At 39.7% G+C, this 16,330-nt stretch overlaps 1 long non-coding RNA gene and 5 gene segments (V, D, J or C); 5 read left to right on the top strand and 1 right to left on the bottom strand.

The window, feature by feature from the left end:
* On the top strand, positions 1–507 carry LOC118493400. The segment is given in 2 exon segments: positions 1–80; positions 188–507. Coding segments are annotated over 2 exon segments (372 nt in total).
* A 4,788-nt stretch (positions 508–5,295) lies between these two features.
* Positions 5,296–5,831, top strand: LOC116055666. The segment is given in 2 exon segments: positions 5,296–5,386; positions 5,494–5,831. Coding segments are annotated over 2 exon segments (414 nt in total).
* A 1,534-nt stretch (positions 5,832–7,365) lies between these two features.
* LOC116055668 lies at positions 7,366–8,021 on the top strand. The segment is given in 2 exon segments: positions 7,366–7,479; positions 7,696–8,021. Coding segments are annotated over 2 exon segments (366 nt in total).
* LOC116055689 lies at positions 7,708–16,032 on the bottom strand. Its single transcript, XR_004106379.1, has 2 exons — positions 15,948–16,032; positions 7,708–7,824 (listed from the first exon to the last, which is right to left on the bottom strand). It is a non-coding gene; the product is annotated as an uncharacterized LOC116055689 (long non-coding RNA).
* LOC118493324 lies at positions 13,441–14,419 on the top strand. The segment is given in 2 exon segments: positions 13,441–13,533; positions 13,641–14,419. Coding segments are annotated over 2 exon segments (423 nt in total).
* Positions 15,505–16,259, top strand: LOC116055670. The segment is given in 2 exon segments: positions 15,505–15,602; positions 15,819–16,259. Coding segments are annotated over 2 exon segments (363 nt in total).
* The last annotated feature ends 71 nt before the right edge of the window (positions 16,260–16,330 follow it).

Raw genomic sequence — 16,330 nt, forward strand, 5'->3', positions numbered from 1 at the left:
AGACACAGAAATCCTCCTCATCAAAAACATGACTTTGATCTCCGTCCTCATCTGGACTCTCCTCTGCTGCTGCTTCACAGGTAAAGTCCAGAGAATCAAACTCCTCTCCTCTATCAACATCCGTCCCTCTGAAATGAAGACGACTAAACCGTGACGCTGCTTTATGTTTTTGTCTCTGTGTCCTCAGAGTCCAGCGGTCAGTACACAGTGACTCAGCCTGGAGCAGTGAGCTCTGCTCTGGGAGGCTCCGTCTCCATCAGCTGTAGGATCAGTCAGAGTATTTATTCTAACTGGTTAGCCTGGTACCAACAGAGAGATGGAGAAACTCCTAAACTGCTCATTTACTATATTAGCACTCGACAATCAGGGATTCCAGATCGTTTTACAGGCAGTGGATCAAACTCTGACTTCACTCTGACCATCAGTGGAGTCCAGACTGAAGATGCAGCAGTTTACTACTGTAAGAGTGGTCACTATCCCAACAGTCAGTATGTGTTCACACAGTGAAAAAGCGTTGTACAAAAACCTCCCTCAGTCAGACTGAACAGAAACTGAACTGACTGCTGCAGCTGGAAGCTACTGCAGAGACTGATACACTTCACTGAGGACACACACACACACACACACACACACACACACACACACACACACACACCTCATTAATTTGATAGTAAAGACTACAGAGTTCTCTTTCTGTGTTGATAATCAGAAGTTAAATTCACATCACTACAGTTGTATTTCCAAAGATTGAGTAGACAATAGTAACAGTGGAGATCTTGTACCTCCATGATTTATTTCATTGTAAATTGAACTCCTGGTTTCTTCCATCAAGAAATGCATCATCTGGTCATCTCAGACTTCTCATCTCAGAGTCACACGTCATCAAATCAGCAGCAGCTTTTCTTGCTCCACTCACTCCTCTTTTACATGTACAGAAAAGTTAAATCCACAGTTTGGAGTTCATGAAAATATTTTACTTCAGTAAATGCTCTTACCAAGAGAAATAAAAGACACAAGCATTTAAACACTTCATCCAAACTACAAGAACTACAGAACATATATTCTGACCTGCTCATATGTGTGGAGCCGTGCAGATAATTCTGCTTTTATGTACCAACACTTATGCTGTCACCCAAATATAGTGGACGTGAATTATGTTCATAGTGATCAATTCCAAAAATATACTTGAAAGATTTTAAAACAACTTCCTTTGTAGAAATAATGTCCTGGTTACTTTGGAAACTCCACAGACCAGGGGTGATTCTAGGATCTGACCTTTGGGGGGGCTCAGTCCCTAATGAGCAGTTTATAGTAGTTAAGCTAGGGGGGGGTCCGGGGCCATGCCCACGTAAGATTTTTTTTTTTTAAACCCTTAAATCATGACTTCTGGTGAGTTTTGGGGAAAGAGACAGATTGAGACATGCAATTAAGACAAACTATCAACAGATTCAAGGCATCTGCTGTGAAAATAAGATGGCCACTATAAAGCATGATTATTGCAGCACACATACCCAGGGGTGTCGGACTGGGGGGGAAAAGGGGACTGAGTACCAAAATGCTAGAATGAATAGCTGTGGATGCAGGAGGGGCCCATAGAAAATGCTTTTCTACAGGGCCTAGAATGTTGAGCTACGCCCCTGCACAAACCTTGAACTGGTAAAATAAGCCTCAACATATTTTTAGACAGAATTATTCATGTTTGTTTCTGCTGTTAATTTTCAACTTTTTCATTTACATCATTGATAGAAACTGATATGGTTATACAGCTAAATGATGAATAATCTAATCTAATAATGCCTCTGAACCAGATGGGGAAAATCCAACATCTCTTTTTCTTAAGAGCCTGGGCCTGATAATAAAAGCATTTACTCTAATACAACAACTACATTATATGATAAGTAAGACATCAATAAATCTGAGAAGACCAACTTTAATGATGAGCCACAAAACAATATTATGCAATACAGGAAATAAATCAGAGGCCAGTGACTAATATTTATCATATGTATTGTACTGTACTGCCCTTCTCCCTCTCTATTCTCCTCACTCCTTTGTGTTGTCAACCAGAAAGCAATTGTAATCAACTAATCAACAGAGAATATATCGTGTAGGCTACCAAAGGTTATACATTCACCTATTTATAACATATGTGAATATGGGGTTGCTGTTCAGTGCAGTGGGATAATGTTAAAGGCTTATCTTATACTTTATCACCTGAACCTGGCTGTTTTCTTTAAAACAAAGAAACGTATATCCATCTATGGGGAAACAGACTGTGAGTCAGGGTTTGTTGTTCCAGTGTTTCAGTTCTGATATGAATGAGTCTGATGATCCGTCAGGTCGAATTATTTATTTTTCATTGTTAATGACAGTTAAAAATAAGAAAGTGTCTGGTAGGGAGGTAACTGCAGCGGGGGCTAGGCTATTTTTAGCTGCGCTCAAGCCGTTACGGCGGGCTATTAATAGCACACTTTAAAAACTCGTTGTAGGCTACTCCTAAGCTACATTTGCCTACAGTTAGCAATGTTGTCTAACGTTGCACAACAAAATTGGACTCTGTGGTGAATAAGCTAGGCTAATTCAGATATGATTGCCATCATTGTGATCAGGGAATCAGAGATTGGTTCCACAAATACTACACCTGCAGCCTACTTAACGTGTTCATTCGATTAGATTTATTTTTCACTCCATTAGCCATACCTTTTCAGTGGTTGAAAGCAGCCATACTCTGACGACCATTCCCCAAAGTTATCTGTGCAGACTGAAGAGTAGGCGAGGCGCCCTCGTTCAGGGAATCACAGACAGGCTGTTGACTTCAGGCTACAACTGAGCTGAGCCTGTCGTCATTTATCCTATTCCATCGCTAAAATGAGGTTTGCAAAAGTAATAAGGTTTGAGCACTAAACAATTTCACAAAATCACAATGATGAGGACTTTATTTTTCAGGGGGGCTGAAGCACCTCTAAAAATAGCCTAGCGCCGCCTATGATGAAGACTAGTGGTGTCAACAATAATCGATTCAGCAATGCATCGCAATGCGGGGCATACACGATTCAGCATCGATGCGGCAAAGTGCCATAATCGATTATGTCACTGTTTATTTTCTGGCCTTGAGTGGACAATAAGAAAAAGTTGTGAAGTTTCAATTACTTCCGGGGGCATAACAACAACAATCAAGATGGCTGAGGGAGATGACCGCAATAGACGGTTAATTAAAAACGCACCCAAAGCTTGGAAAGCGGACATCTGGGCACATTTCGGATTTTACGAAGTTAATGGGAAACTAGACAAGACTTACGCGGTGTGTAAAACCTGCCACACTAAAATCAAGCACGTTGGCAATACAACTAACTTCACGAACCATGTTGATTGTTGGCATCCTGAGTTGGCTTCAACAACAACAACACAAAAAGTCGACACATCCCAGCCAAGAATTGACGAGTCGCTAGCTCAACGTTGCCACACAACTCCGAGAGAGCAAAGAGGATCACACGATCGGTGGCATGTTTCATAGAGAAGGATCTACGACCCTATTCTGTGGTAGAAAATGCGGGGTTTTGCCACATGCTTAAAACAATTGAGCCCCGTTATAAGCTACCGACAAGAGCTACCTTCACTGATTCTGCGCTTCCCGCATTGTACAAAGAAACCAAAGCAAAGGTAATGGAATCAATGTGTAAAGCCAGTCGTGTAGCCATTACAAGTGACGCCTGGACTTCAGTCGCAACAGAGTCCTATGTAACCATAACAGCACATTATATTAGCGAGGATTGGCAGATTGTATCACATGTGCTTCAGACGAGAGCAGTTTATGAGAGCCACACTGGTGCTCATATGGCGAGGCTACTCTTGGATGTTGTGGAGGAATGGCAGCTAACAGATAAAAGTGTTGTGCTGGTATTACATTTGGTAGTAGGCTAAGCCTACACACTTTATTTTTGGTTTACATTACAATGTATTTCACATCTTTTCAACATATTTTGTTGTATGCAGCTGATGTGATTGGTAGTGTGGTGCCTTAAATAGTAATGCTGTGATGCTGTATGAAGAGGAATCCGCCGACACTGTTCTTGATTATAAAAAGGTTTATTACAAGCAAAGATTCAGCATCAATTTTACAGACTCCATGGAAGGTCTGGAGAACACACCGCCAATATGCATTCTAATTCTACCTTTACATTTCACAGCTTATATGCGATAGCTTAGGTAACATGTTAGATAACCTATGGAACATTCAAGTTGACATAGCATAGGTTAGTGTCCTCTTCAGGGGCTTCCTATAGTTCGTTAACCCCTCAGCATCCAATCCGAGACCTGTCTTTTAAACATCCCATCGAAATCACGCCACCAAGAGGTAAATTATTACTCGCTATACTGCCACAGTACCCATGATGAACGTTCTTATTATGACTCAGCACATTTGAGCTTTATACAGACATTAAACCTATAAGTCCATCAGATACTACAGTAGGATCAGGTATATAATTGTCATTGTCTTAAAGCTGCTAAGCTGCTGTTTTGTTGAGAATAGTTGCACTTGACTTTACTACTTGAAAAAAGTTTCACAGTAATAAGTGGTTACTGTGTGTTGCACTGAATATTTGTATTGCTGGGTGCCTGGGTGGTTGTTGTTACAATAGTGTGACTGTGGCTGTTATTGCTCTATTTGATTTCAAATGGTTCTAAAGCAGAGAGAAAAGAAACATTTCTCATTCAAAGCACTGAAAGCAGTGATTTATGTTTTCTTTTTCAGGTTTGAAAATGCCATATCCAATACCCTGTACCATTTTTATTGTATTAATTGACATTTATGTCAAAGATACAGGAGAGTGATAATACACACATAGCAGCCAATGAAATCTGTTGTTCAATATCTGACTGCTTGTATTGCCTCATGAATGATGAAAAATTTGCCTTGTTGTGTGCAGTAGAATTTTGATGCATCGCAATGCATCGTAGAATGGAATGGAATTGAATCGAATCGTTACCTGGTGAATCGTAATCGAATCGAATTGTGAGGGCAGTGCCAATGCACACCCCTAATGAAGACTATGCAGTTTGATAGGTTTAAGTAATTCAACAGAATCAACCAATCCAATTTCTTCATGCATTATATCATGAATGATTTATAAAGTCAGTGTTCTCAGCACTGAAGAGGAAACCCCCTGTCCCTGTTGGAGTCAGTCAGAGCATTTCCATAGAGAGCCACTTTGCATCAGCAGCACCATGCTCCAGTGCTCTGGGAGAGTTTATAGTCCTGAGAGTTGAACACTGGATGACTGACAGCTGTCCTTCATGACAACAGAAGACACAGAAATCCTCCTCATCAAAAACATGACTTTGATCTCCGTCCTCATCTGGACTCTCCTCTGCTGCTGCTTCACAGGTAAAGTCCAGAGAATCAAACTCCTCTCCTCTATCAACATCCGTCCCTCTGAAATGAAGACGACTAAACCGTGACGCTGCTTTATGTTTTTGTCTCTGTATCCTCAGAGTCCAGAGGCCAGGTCACAGTGACTCAGCCTGGAGCAGTGAGCTCTGCTCTGGGAGGCTCCGTCTCCATCAGCTGTAGGACCAGTCAGAATATTCCTAATTCTAACTGTTTAGCCTGGTACCAACAGAGAGATGGAGAAACTCCTAAACTGCTCATTTACTATACTAGCACTCGACAATCAGGGATTCCAAATCGTTTTACAGGCAGTGGATCAAACTCTGACTTCACTCTGACCATCAGTGGAGTCCAGACTGAAGATGTAGCAGTTTACTACTGTCTGAGTTATCACTATATCAACAGTCAGGATGTGTTCACACAGTGAAAAAGCGTCGTACAAAAACCTCCCTCAGTCAGACTGAACAGAAACTGAACTGACTGCTGCAGCTGGAAGCTACTGCAGAGACTGATACACTTCACTGAGGACACACACACACACACACACACACACACACACACACACACACACACACACACCCACACACACACACACACACACACACACACTTCTTTTTAACCATGAATTTCCTTCATCGCCACTAGAAGTAGAGCTTTCATTTTGGAAGTAAGGGAATATTCTTATAAAACACTTCAAATAAGCTTTTCAATAAAACATAAACGCAATACACAATTAAAAAATACTAAACTACAAATGCCACACTAAACCATTTGTTCCCTATCAAAGGTTTTCACAGTGTCCACTTAAGTCCAACTGGAGAGACTCCCAAAGATCAAAACTCCTGACTTCAGAGCCACAGTCAACTTCACTTATAACTCTGTAGTGAGAAAATAAAAAAAAAACCCTGATCAAGACTTTTAGGACCTCCTCTTTATATTGACCTGTATAATCTCTTTGATATTGGAGGGTGCCTGACCATGTAGGGCTCTAAAAGAGATAACAGGTATCTTGAAATTGATTCTTAATTTACTCGGGAGCCTGTGAAAAAAATCGAGACAGATGTGATATGCGACCTCTTCAAGGACCTGGTAAAAAGCCTCTGAACAACCCTCTGGACCTGTTGTTAGTGGTTCATGGACGTGAAAGACAAGTAGAAATGGAGTAACAACAGTCTAAATAGATGAAAGAAATGTAGAAATGATCATCCTCATCTTAGCTCGAGGCATAGTGGGCCAAAGTTTAACAATGAATAAGTCAAAAGTCAACAAGGTCAACAGAATCATAGGAAAACTGTATTAACTGAAATTTAATAATTAATAGGAAATGCATTTCAAGCATCTTTTCAGAGTGACACCACCATCAAACAGTCTGTACGCCGATGATTCTCAATTTTACATGACAAAACATGTTCTCTTCTTCATGTCCATCATGTGATCAGTCATTAAAGCAACTCTTCTGTCTGTCTGTTCTCCTCTTTTCAATTTTTAAAAAGTATCAATTATAGAATTTGGAGTTCACCTTTTTACCAAACTTAAATTAAGTATTTAAATTAAAGTAGATTCCCTGGCTAAAAGAAATAAAGTAAAACAGAATCCATTGTCTCAATCATCCACTAAATGATTATCTACAGAATGAATAAACATTATCACAACCTATTTCCTGCTATGAATCCTGTCATCCCACACTCAGGAGTGCATTGAATAGATATCTGGTACCTCGTTAACCACCTGTAGTAAAAAACTAACTCTAGATGTAAAAATACCCAAAAACAGAATCAACTTTCTGTACTTGCTTGGTGGAATCTAAATGAAGTTTTTATGACAAGATTTGACCATTCATCCGTAGCCCATTATGTAGTGAAACATTTAATTAGTCAAAGTAAAAGGGGAAACAGCATGACATGTTGAGGACAGCTACAGTTCACTGACTCTGTGTGTTTGCATATGTGTCCTGCCTCTCTGCTCCCAGCCGTTAAGAGGCCAGTGTTGATCAGTGACTGTCCAGGACTTTCAGAGACACTGACACGCCGGCAGCATGATGATGATGTCACTGATTCTACTGCTGGCCACCCTGGGGCTCCTTGTTCAGGGTGAGACTCTCTTCTGAAAACTTTGCTTCAGGATGCAACCAGGTTCACCTCAATGATGTTCTGCTATGATGGAGAAACACTGGAACAAGCAGCATTTACCTTCTTCCATCTCTTCTCCATGTTAAAGAAATGAGACTCTTCTGTTTGGATGTTGATCATCTTTCTCCAAGCTGGATTTGTCTCAATAATCCTTCTGCTCGTTTTCATGTTTTCCAGGTTCATCAGGAGAAATCATCCTGACTCAGTCTCCTGGATCTCAGTCTGTTGCTCCAGGACAGTCTGTCTCTATCAGATGTAAAGCCAGTTCAGGAATTAGTAACTACCTTCACTGGTACCTTCAGAAACCTGGAGAATCTCCTAAACTTCTGATTTATACAGCTACAACTCGTCAGTCTGGAGTTTCCGACCGTTTCAGTGGAAGTGGATCTGGAACTGACTTCACTCTGACCATCAGTGGAGTTCAGACTGAAGATGCAGGAGATTATTATTGTTCACAGAGTGGTTACAGCTTCCCGTTCACACAGTGATACAACGTCGTACAAAAACCTCCTCAGCTGGAGAGGAACTGATCTGACTCAACAGCTGCACAGAAACAACAACACTAGACATACATATTAATACAGCATAACAAATACAAGAACAAGAAAAGTGTAACACAATCATGCACATATAGAATTTCCAAAAGTGAGTAATTTTATTGATATGTTTGTTCTGGCAGGTTTTTAAACAGTGCCCTCAAAGTCAGGTCCAATGAGCGTTGAGTAAATTAAATTAATCCTCAATTAATGAGACAGGTTAATACCATTATTCAGATAATGACATATCTTTTCTCAGTCTTTTGACAAATTATTTTTACAACAATTGAGTATTTAAGAATTATCTTAAATGTTAAATTGAATGAAATCATTCTAAATCAAAACATAACTATAATAATTAGAATTAAACTAATTAAAGGGTTTAAAGTTATATTTTATTGAAACACATCAAGAGTTGTCCAACAAGCTAAGACTCCTTTCAGTGAAACAGTAAAAATAATGTATTACAGTAAGACTGTTTCCATCAGTTTATATTAAGTTTCATACATTTGATTTAAGGTTTAGTATTTGATGTACATTCAATGCACCTTCATGTAGACTTTTGTTATTTTCATACATTTTTTGTTTTTATTATTATTGAGGTATTCATTTCAAACTCTAAAACCATTTTCATTTAAATCTCAGGTGATGATATTCATGCATTCTAACAACTGTATTGCGTAACAAAGACTACATTTTTAAATTTCATAAAAATGTCCCCCTTTCATCCACCCATTCACACCATGTTCATACCTGAATTCAGATAATAATGTTAAACAGAGAAACTGTCAGGTCAGCCTCAAAGAGTTCTGATGTAATCCTGGAGTTTATTAATGAAACCATCACCATAAATCTTACTGAGATATGAGTTATGTCATCTAAACTCAGAAAACACTGGCAGGACCACTTGTACACAAATCCTTAAAATGACAGATGTGTATATGTATATTTTCATATATATTTTTTATATATTTCTTGATGGTGGCCGGTGGCCCCCAGAGTGGAGAGGACCTGTATTTGGACCGGGATGGCACGGTTCCAGCGCGTTGTCCTCTCTACTGGACCCAGTTCAGTACATAGATCCAAGAGCTCAGCTTTAGGGAATCTAAATCAGCATATTAGCCAGTCATCATCATGGTCCCTGAAGTCTCTTTCTCTCCTGATTCTTCCATCACCGTAGTCCTCCTGCAGGGTCAGCAGTGCCATCATGCAGCATTACGCACGGGGGGGGGGGTCACCGCAGTATTTTTATATTTACAACATATTGTCATTGTTAACACCTTGCCAAAATCACAGCATTAACTAGTGGTACCCCCCCCCCTACCCCCCGAGATACAATTTGAAGGCGAAAGAAAGTCTAATAGGCAAACACACTTTTCTTCATGCAGGTTTTGTCACGAACAATATTAAAGTTTGGACCGATAATGCTCCGTAGTGGACAATGTGACGGCGAGACGCCGCCGATTAAGCATTAAGAAAAATCTTTTATTTAAGATTTGAGTTGTATTTTACATGGTGATTATGGAACAAGTATCACTCAGTACAAGCACAAATAACACTGCTGGATTTATTCTTTATGATAACGTGGATGATATGGAGTGAAAAAATGTGCGTGAGGCATCAATACTTTATTTTTTTTACTTTTATAGTTATTCACATTTACTTTCTGCAGTCTGACTTCAGTTCACCACCTCACCATCTGCGTCACCAATTCCTATTTTGTCTCCAATATGTGCGTACGCATGGGTCAGAGTTTGCGTGGAGGACCGCACATTCTCCCGTCAAGTTTTTTATAAATCACAACCTTTGCGTGGGAAGAGGCGTACGCACATTTTCAGCCCCTTGTTGTGCGTACGCCACGTTTATAAATGAGATGGCAACATGATTTTTATTAACCTGTTTTAAGTCATTTTAATGAATATTCTCATCCTCTCTCTTCTCTTTAGATTTCAAGGAGCTGAATATGTTATGCTGCATAAAAGAGACAATCTGGAGAAAAAAGTAAAACAATGTTGAAGGTTATTGATCTCGAGGAACTTTTCGTTTTGTGTTTAAATCCAAAATGTTTATTACAGGTGTTTGTAATGACTTGTTCCTCTGTGTCACACACTGTTCATGTTTGTCAGGGCTTGTTTGAGGGAAACAGATGTTTTGCATTTGGGCTGATTACTGAAATGTCGACATACTCAAACAAGTGTTCTCTCATTCTCTGTCAACCCTGAAAAAAAGATTTTACATCAATAAAACAAGTGGAAATATCCTTGTTGGTAGAATCTCTCATTTAGCATTTTAATTTCTACATTTCACAACAGTAGTTGTGTGTATGGATCTCAAATGAGAACACAAATGCACATTGGCTGTGTGATGAAGACTATGCAGTTTAATAGGTTTTAGTAATTAAACAACTTGTGTAAACCGTGAAGCTGACTAAACCATGACGGTCAGGGTGTGTTAACACAGTGAAAAAGCGTCGTACAAAAACCTCCCTCAGTCAGACTGAACAGAAACTGAACTGACTGCTGCAGCTGGAAGCTACTGCAGAGACTGATACACTTCACTGAGGACACACACACACACACACACACACACACACACACACACACACACACACACACAATAAAATATGACATACTACACATTTCATCTTTGAAAATACATTAACTTAAATTGTTTTCCTTAAACAATGTACAAGACGTTGATGTCCTTTACTACTTTATATTTCTCACTGATCCCTCAGCTGAATGGATTAATACATCGTCAGCATCAGTATCAAGCATACAGCGAGGAAAATAAGTATTGAACGCGTCAACAATTTTTCCCAGTTAGAAAAAGAAATCAAAACATGTATGTCCATGACAAAAGTTATGTGTAATAAAGTGGAATGATAATGGGAATAAATATTGAACACATGAAGAAAAGGGGTGTAAGAGGGCATGGGAAGCCAATAAACCAGCTGAAATCTGTCAGTATTTCGGAAGCAATCCTGCCCCCTATTAGTGCAAATTAATATCAGCTGGATTAGTCCTAACTGATGGCCTATAAAAAGGTTTCTCATTACCAAGGTGTCACTCAAGAAGCACTTCATGATGGGTAAAAGCAAAGAGCTGTCCCAAGACCTTCACAAGCTTATTGTAGAAAAACATACGGATGGCATTGGTTACAGACGAATATCTAAACTTCTGAAAGTTCCAGTGAACACTGTTGAGGCCATTACCCGAAAGTGGAAAGAACATAATTTCACCATTAACCGGCCACGAGCAGGTGCTCCTCGCAAGATTTCTGACAGAGGAGTCCGTAGAAAACTCTTAGAAGAGTTGCCGAAGAACCATGGACCACTCGCGGAGATCTTCAGAAAGACCTGGAAGAAGCAGGTACAGTTGTTTCAAAGAAAAGAATTAGTAATGCACTCAACCGCCATGGCCTCTATGCACACACACCACGCAACACACCACTGCTCAAGAAAAGGCATGTGGAATCTCGCTTAGATTTTGCTGCACAACATCTGGACAAGCCAATGACATACTTGGAGAACCTAATCTGGTCAGATGAGACCAAAATTGAACTATTTGGCTGTCACAGCATACACCATGTTTGGAGGAGAAATGGCAATGCACATCACCCTAAAAACACCATACCAACAGTGACGTTTGGAGGTGGGAGCATCATGGTGTGGGGCTGTTTTTCAGCATCTGGCACTGGCAGACTTCATATAATTGAAAGAAGGATGAATGGAGAAATGTACCGTGACATTCTTGATAAGAATCTGCTGCCATCCACCAGGATGCTGAAGATGAAACGAGGGTGTACATTTCAGCAAGACAATGATCCCAAACACACAGCCAAAGAAACTCTCAATTGGTTTCAGAGAAAGAAAATCACGCTGTTAGAATGGCCCAGTCAATCACCCGACTTGAATCCAATTGAAAACCTCTGGAAAGAACTGAAGATCAGAATTCATAGAAGATGCCCCAGGAACCTTCAAGATTTGAAGACAGTTTGTGTGGAAGAATGGGCAAAAATCACAACTGAGCAATGTTTGCAACTAGTTTCTTCTTACAGGAGGCGTCTTGAAGCTGTCATCACCAACAAAGGCTTTTCTACTAAGTATTAAATACATTTCAGCAAGTGTGCTCAATACTTTTTCCCTGTCATTTCACTTTATTACACACTACTTAATTTATGGACTTTTTTTTATGTCTTTGTATGATTGGAATACTTGGGTTGTTACTGGCATCTGGTGAAAATGTCATGCCGATAGGCCCACGAGAAATATCTTTACGGAGAAAAATGTTGACGCGTTCAATACTTATTTACACTGCTATATGTTCAGAGTCCACCACAATACAATCTGTTTGTATGGAGATTACATTTGATTTAACAATATAATACAATTAGTTGCCCCTCTTGTAGACCATAATCCTATCAGGAATTAAAGCATGTTTTCTGGCTCCTATCACTTCCCTCTTAAATGTACAGAAAAGTCTATTGCACACTTTGTAATGCAGGCACATAATCACAGTGAGGGACTTCCCCGAATATATGAAATCTAGAAATCCCCTCCTTAACATTTGTAAATGATCAGACAGCTCATCAGATCCCTCCTGAGCACCGTGCACAGATCTCTGATCAACAAGTAAAACAAAGTCTGTTTCAATCCCAGCATCACTGATACACATGTTGAATAGAAACCAGTGGGTTGATTCTCTTGTAGATTACCACATCTGGACAGATGTGTTTTAGTGGAACAGACTGGAGGATGATCTGGGCTTCTCTCCCTCTGTCTCTTACCTTTTAAAATCTGGGTCTGTTGGTGATTTGTCATTTACATTTTTTTTCTCAACCTTTACTGAGTGACTTAATATTTCACCCTTGTTGGAATCCACTAAACTAATGTTACTAAACTTACAATATGGATTATAACAATCACATCATTATGTTCTAGGACATAAATGCATGCTGGGGAAACTGAATTATTTCTATTTATATCTGTATGGCTAAGATTTAAAAAAAAAAAAGAAAAATCAACATCATTTTCAAAACCAAGTTCTTTTTTGACATTTGACATCCCAGCTAAGGAGTGGCTCTACTGTCTTTACAAAGCACTGAAACTTTTTCATGAAAAATAATGAAATGCATTTAAACCTGCACCCCCTTAAATGTGTTAAATATGTTTGTCAATGTCAAACATTTCTGGCCTTAACCTTTCTTTTGCATATTACCACATTAATCATTTTACGTGAAATACAATTATCTTTAACAAGTCCCTGTTGGAGTCAGTCAGAGCATTTCCATAGAGAGCCACTTTGCATCAGCAGCACCATGCTCCAGTGCTCTGGGAGAGTTTATAGTCCTGAGAGTTGAACACTGGATGACTGACAGCTGTCCTTCATGACAACAGAAGACACAGAAATCCTCCTCATCAAAAACATGACTTTGATCTCCGTCCTCATCTGGACTCTCCTCTGCTGCTGCTTCACAGGTAAAGTCCAGAGAATCAAACTCCTCTCCTCTATCAACATCCGTCCCTCTGAAATGAAGACGACTAAACCGTGACGCTGCTTTATGTTTTTGTCTCTGTATCCTCAGAGTCCAGAGGCCAGGTCACAGTGACTCAGCCTGGAGCAGTGAGCTCTGCTCTGGGAGGCTCCGTCTCCATCAGCTGTAGGACCAGTCAGGCTGTTTATAGTGTGAGCAGCTACCAGTTTTTAGCCTGGTACCAACAGAGAGATGGAGAAACTCCTAAACTGCTCATTTATGCTGCTACTGAGTTAGAATCAGGGATTCCAGCTCGTTTTACAGGCAGTGGATCAGACTCTGACTTCACTCTAACCATCAGTGGAGTCCAGACTGAAGATGCAGCAGTTTACTACTGTCAGAGTTATCATGAAATCAACAGTCAGTATGTGTTCACACAGTGAAAAAGCGTCGTACAAAAACCTCCCTCAGTCAGACTGAACAGAAACTGAACTGACTGCTGCAGCTGGAAGCTACTGCAGAGACTGATACACTTCACTGAGGACACACACACACACACACACACACACACACACACACACACACACACACACACACACACAGACACTTCTTTTTAACCATGAATTTCCTTCATCGCCACTAAAAGTAGCGCTTTCATTTTGGAAGTAAGGGAAGATTCTTATAAAACACTTCAAATAAGCTTTTCAATAAAACATAAAAGCAATACACAATTAAAAAATACTAATCTACAAAAGCCACACTAAACTGTTTCTTCCCTATCAAAGGTTTTCACAGTGTTCACTTAAGTCCAACTGGAGAGACTCCCAAAGATCAAAACTCCTGACTTCAGAGCCACAGTCAACTTCACTTATAAGTCTGTAGTGAGAAAATAAAAAAAAAACCCTGATCGAGACTTTTAGGACCTCCTCTTTATATAGACCTGTATATTCTCTTTGATATTGGAGGGTGCCTGACCATGTAGGGCTCTAAAACTGATAACAGGTATCTTGAAATTGATTCTTAATTTACTAAAAATTGAGACAGATGTGATATGCGATCTCTTCAAGGACCTGGTAAAAAGCCTCTGAACAACCCTCTGGACCTGTTGTTAGTGGTTCATGGACGTGAAAGACAAGTAGAAATGGAGTAACAACAGTCTAAATAGATGAAAGAAATGTAGAAATGATCATCCTCATCTTAGCTCGAGGCATAGTGGGCCAAAGTTTAACAATGAATAAGTCAAAAGTCAACAAGGTCAACAGAATCATAGGAAAACTGTATTAACTGAAATTTAATAATTAATAGGAAATGCATTTCAAGCATCTTTTCAGTGACACCACCATCAAACAGCCTGTACGCCGATGATTTCTCAATTATACATGACAAAACATGTTCTCTTCTTTATGTCCATCATGTGATCAGTCATTAAAGCAACTCTTCTGTCTGTCTGTTCTCCCCTTTTCAATTTTTAAAAAGTATCAATTATAGACTTTGGAGTTCACCTTTTTACCAAACTTAAATTAAATATTTAAATTAAAGTAGATTCCCTGGCTAAAAGAAATAAAGTAAAACAGAATCCATTGTCTCAATCATCCACTAAATGATTATCTACAGAATGAATAAACATTATCACAACATATTTCCTGCTATGAATCCTGTCATCCCACACTCAGGAGTGCATTGAATAGATATCTGGTACCTCGTTAACCACCTGTAGTAAAAAACTAACTCTAGATGTAAAAATACCCACAAACAGAATTGACTTTCTGTACTTGCTTGGTGGAAACTAAATTAAGTTTTTATGACAAGATTTGACCATTCATCCGTAGCCCATTATGTAGTGAAACATTTAATTAGTCAAAGTAAAAGGGGAAACAGCATGACATGTTGAGGACAGCTACAGTTCACTGACTCTGTGTGTTTGCATATGTGTCCTGCCTCTCTGCTCCCAGCCGTTAAGAGGCCAGTGTTGATCAGTGACTGTCCAGGACTTTCAGAGACACTGACACGCCAGCAGCATGATGATGATGTCACTGATTCTACTGCTGGCCACCCTGGGGCTCCTTGTTCAGGGTGAGACTCTCTTCTGAAAACTTTGCTTCAGGATGCAACCAGGTTCACCTCAATGATGTTCTGCTATGATGGAGAAACACTGGAACAAGCAGCATTTACCTTCTTCCATCTCTTCTCCATGTTAAAGAAATGAGACTCTTCTGTTTGGATGTTGATCATCTTTCTCCAAGCTGGATTTGTCTCAATAACCCTTCTGCTCTTTTTCATGTTTTCCAGGTTCATCAGGAGAAATCATCCTGACTCAGTCTCCTGGATCTCAGTCTGTTGCTCCAGGACAGTCTGTCTCTATCAGATGTAAAGCCAGTTCAAGTGCTGGTACTTGCCTAAACTGGTACCTTCAGAAACCTGGAGAATCTCCTAAACTTTTGATTTATTATGCTACAACTCGTCAGTCTGGAGTTTCCGACCGTTTCAGTGGAAGTGGATCTGGAACTGACTTCACTCTGACCATCAGTGGAGTTCAGACTGAAGATGCAGGAGATTATTATTGTCAGCAGTGTAACAGTTGGCTGTTCACACAGTGATACAACGTCGTACAAAAACCTCCTCAGCTGGAGAGGAACTGATCTGACTCAACAGCTGCACAGAAACTACACCACTACATGATTAATTAACATACATTTATAAGTTAGACCACAATAACACTTTCAGCATGAACACATTTTGTATATTTCTGTTAAATATAGTTTTGGGACTATTTTTGTGCAGTTTGTGGGTTAATATAAATT

The sequence above is a fragment of the Sander lucioperca genome, chromosome 16, assembly GCF_008315115.2.
Source record: "Sander lucioperca isolate FBNREF2018 chromosome 16, SLUC_FBN_1.2, whole genome shotgun sequence".
In the NCBI taxonomy this organism is placed as follows: Eukaryota; Metazoa; Chordata; class Actinopteri; order Perciformes; family Percidae; genus Sander; species Sander lucioperca.